A 3,679-nucleotide genomic window follows, 5' to 3' on the forward strand; every position below is an offset into this window, starting at 1 on the left:
ACTCCCCCAGCCGGTCAGTCTGGCACCAACTTGGCTGGAGCTACTGTCAAACTCCAGGCATGCCACCCATGACAACTCTTACAGAGCTCAGGTTTAGCCTATTCCGGAGCCATTCTAACATGGATTATGGTAGGAGGCAGTCTCACCTCAGGTAAGGTGGAGTTCTTGACAAATAACACAATACAGCATTACATCTAAACATGAATCAAACAAGGACTACCTGAGCTTTAAACTTTCTTTTTGTGGAAAAAGTGGCAAAATGCTTCCATGTTTTACATGGTCACCTTTAAACAGACCAGGCTCTCCTTAATATCTTTCAAAAATTCATTTCAATTCCAATTTCAGTGTGAAGAGTAAACCAGAATTGTATATATGACTTATTGACAACAGGTTACTCAATTCAGCTCTCAAACATCAAATGACATGAATAAATACCAACCACATTTGTTATTTTTATACAAGCCTAAGATTTTCCTGCATATAATTTTAGTTTAGAGTACACCAACTTGGCAAAGTTTTATATTTAACTAAGTGTAACTTTTTAAAGTGCAATTAAGAAACCAGAGTGTATGATTACAATAATCACAGGTGTGCATGGATTAACAAAAAATTAAAGGACAGTCTTACATCTCTTATATATTTAGGAAACAGGGTTAGTGATCAGAAATTGACTTACTCAAAGCAAACATATATAAGACAGCTCTTCAAATGTCACTGTGGCCCTTCTATGTCAGACACAATGTATAAAACAGAGCACTTATTGGTAAACTTGCCAGTAAACTTTACATAACACTTAGACAAGGCTTAGACAGATACACTTCTCAGATGCACACTTATACCTAATCACATATATTAGGGTGTCAACTATATTGTTAGGTTTAAGTAACAGTTGTTTGTTTAAACCAATTACAAAGTACTCATTTATGACTTTAAAACAGGTACAAACTCTAATTCTTTATGAACTTAATTTTTCCAAGTAACAACACAAGAAAATTTCCTTGATAGACAAATTGTCACCAAAACCCACTGTAAGTGCAAATCATGGGAAGCAGACTTCAATGGATTCAGAGAAGACTTACTCCTTCATGGACTCAGGCACAGTTGGGACCCATTTTCTGGATGAGAAAATGACCATCAGTTACAGAGGGAATTTTGGTTTTATAGGGTACAATGATGTAATCACTGGAAACTGTGTATGTGCAATTTTGACTGTCAGGGGCTAGTTGTACAAGTTAAAACTTTGATTTAGGAGGGTAATTGTAAAAAGTTGAAGCTCATTGTTGTGTAGAGAGATGAGAGTCCAGATCCCAGGGATGGGTACTCAAATCTTGCCTCTTGCTTTTCTTTCTCTGGAATCTATTGTTTCCCAGAGTTTCAATATTTGCAATGCCCCCATTTAGGACTAATTTGCCATGGGGGAAGGTCAAAGTTTAGGACCCAGCATTCAGTATTTGCCCCTTTCCTTTAGGACCCTTGTAATTAGGAAAGGGTACGCTGGGAGAGCGTTAATTTTTGGTCAAGTTTCCCTCCCTCCTCCCTAGCCACAACTGTCCCTCCATTTTTCTTGGGGAGCCATCTTGTAGGAATATTATTTTCCATAATCACAAACACAGAATTGAGATTTACCTTCAGCAACTTACTCAGACATTTAAAAATTTGCATGCTTAGTTTTGTCCTTCTTCATCTCAGAATTCTTCACAAGAACATTATATTACTAGGCAAAATATTCTCTCATCCAGAAACATTTCTTCACCTTGTAATTTTCTATACTAATATAATTCCATACCTGTAATTTTTTGTAATCTTTTCTAGCTTTGGACCCTTTCTTTAATTCATATTCTGAAGTGATCCTTTTGAATGTTATCTGTGCATTTGTTTTAAAATACAAATTTCATCCCAGGAGAGGGTTAGACAATCCAGCATGTACAAAAACTATATCTTAGCTCCCCGGCCCCGGGAGCGGCCGCGGAGCCGCCGCCGCCGCCCAGACTGCGCCGCGCGGGAGGCGGGATTCGCAAGTTGCAAAGTATGAAAAGTAGCAGGTTGGAGCGCTGCAACTCCACCTCAAGAGCCCAACTAGTGCTCCTGAGCTAGCACAGCAACCCCTTTGGTCTCCATCATCCCACCCTCCTACACAGAAAATAAACCAGAATGAGTTATGCAGAAAAGCCTGATGAAATCACGAAAGATGAGTGGATGGAAAAGCTCAACAACCTACACGTCCAGCGGGCGGACATGAACCGCCTCATCATGAACTACTTGGTCACAGAGGGCTTTAAGGAAGCAGCGGAGAAATTTCGCATGGAATCTGGGATTGAACCCAGCGTGGATCTGGAAACTCTTGATGAGCGAATCAAGATTCGGGAGATGATTCTGAAGGGTCAGATTCAGGAGGCCATCGCATTGATCAACAGCCTTCATCCGGAGCTCTTGGACACAAACCGGTACCTTTACTTTCATCTGCAGCAACAGCATTTGATTGAGTTGATCCGCCAGCGAGAGACTGAGGCAGCGCTGGAGTTTGCCCAGACGCAGCTGGCAGAGCAGGCGAGGAGAGCAGAGAGTGCCTCACCGAGATGGAGCGCACCCTGGCCCTGCTGGCCTTCGACAGCCCCGAGGAGTCGCCCTTTGGAGACCTCCTCCACATGATGCAGAGGCAGAAGGTTTGGAGTGAAGTTAACCAAGCTGTTCTAGATTATGAAAATCGCGAATCAACACCCAAGCTGGCAAAATTACTGAAACTGCTACTTTGGGCTCAGAATGAGCTGGACCAGAAGAAAGTAAATATCCCAAAATGACAGACCTTAGCAAAGGTGTGATCGAGGAGCCCAAGTAGAGCCTGTGCAGCCAACCCCGCGCTTTCTGCGCACAGGACTCACCTTCCCTCGGCTCGACCCAAGGATCTCACTGCAGTAGAAACCTTTTCCCCTGTACTTTTTTTTTTTTTTTTTTTTTTTTTTTTTTTGACTATCAGCATCTTTCTTAAAAGGAAACCGGCCCTTTTAAATGCTGGAAGCCCCACAGTAAAGGGCACATCTGGGAAGGCTGGCTGGCTGTGCACGTGGTGTGTCCTGAGGACCTGGATGCCATGCATCACTGTCAGGGTGCTCCTGTGCCTGGCTGCCCTCGGGCTGGGTTCCTAGGGCTGCCGGTTTAACCTGGGCCTCCCCTCAAGGGACATGAAGAGCATCCATCACCTTGCTTTTGTTGGCTTGTAGGCAGATGATGCCTTTGTTGATTTTCCTGAGTCTTGTCAGGCCTTCATCTTCAAGTTTTTCCTCATCCTGTGTTTTTCATTTTTTTTTCTTCTCTAGGACAGAACATATAAATTTGTAAATCCTAATTCACAGATGACTTTTGCGTGAGGGTATTGAGTTGAATTTGTTTTTCTCTTTGGTCTGGGTTATGTGGCTCTTGGGGAGATGTGTGTGCGAGGGTGGAGCTGTGTGCGTTTTAATTTTTTAAATATATATTTTGGTGCTGTATGTGATGAGGGACGAATCAGTGAATTATCTCTTATAGGCAGTTTTGTTAAAAATAAAGGTTTCTCTCTGAAAAAGAAAAAAAAAAAAAAACTATATCTTAATCTTTTTTCTCCCAGGTTGCATTCATCAAGTTGGAGCACAGGATATTTTTGAGCCTGACCTGCCTCTGTTATCATTATCACAATGCCATCCCC

At 42.2% G+C, this 3,679-nt stretch overlaps 1 protein-coding gene across 1 annotated transcript; it reads left to right on the forward strand.

The window, feature by feature from the left end:
• Positions 1-1,954: 1,954 nt before the first annotated feature.
• On the forward strand, positions 1,955-2,970 carry LOC124989012 (glucose-induced degradation protein 8 homolog). Its single transcript, XM_047558915.1, is given in 4 exon segments — positions 1,955-2,018; positions 2,139-2,542; positions 2,545-2,778; positions 2,781-2,970. Coding segments are annotated over 3 exon segments (681 nt in total). The 5' UTR covers positions 1,955-2,018; positions 2,139-2,151; the 3' UTR covers positions 2,837-2,970.
• Positions 2,971-3,679: the final 709 nt, after the last annotated feature.

The sequence above is a fragment of the Sciurus carolinensis genome, chromosome 7, assembly GCF_902686445.1.
Source record: "Sciurus carolinensis chromosome 7, mSciCar1.2, whole genome shotgun sequence".
In the NCBI taxonomy this organism is placed as follows: domain Eukaryota; kingdom Metazoa; phylum Chordata; class Mammalia; order Rodentia; family Sciuridae; genus Sciurus; species Sciurus carolinensis.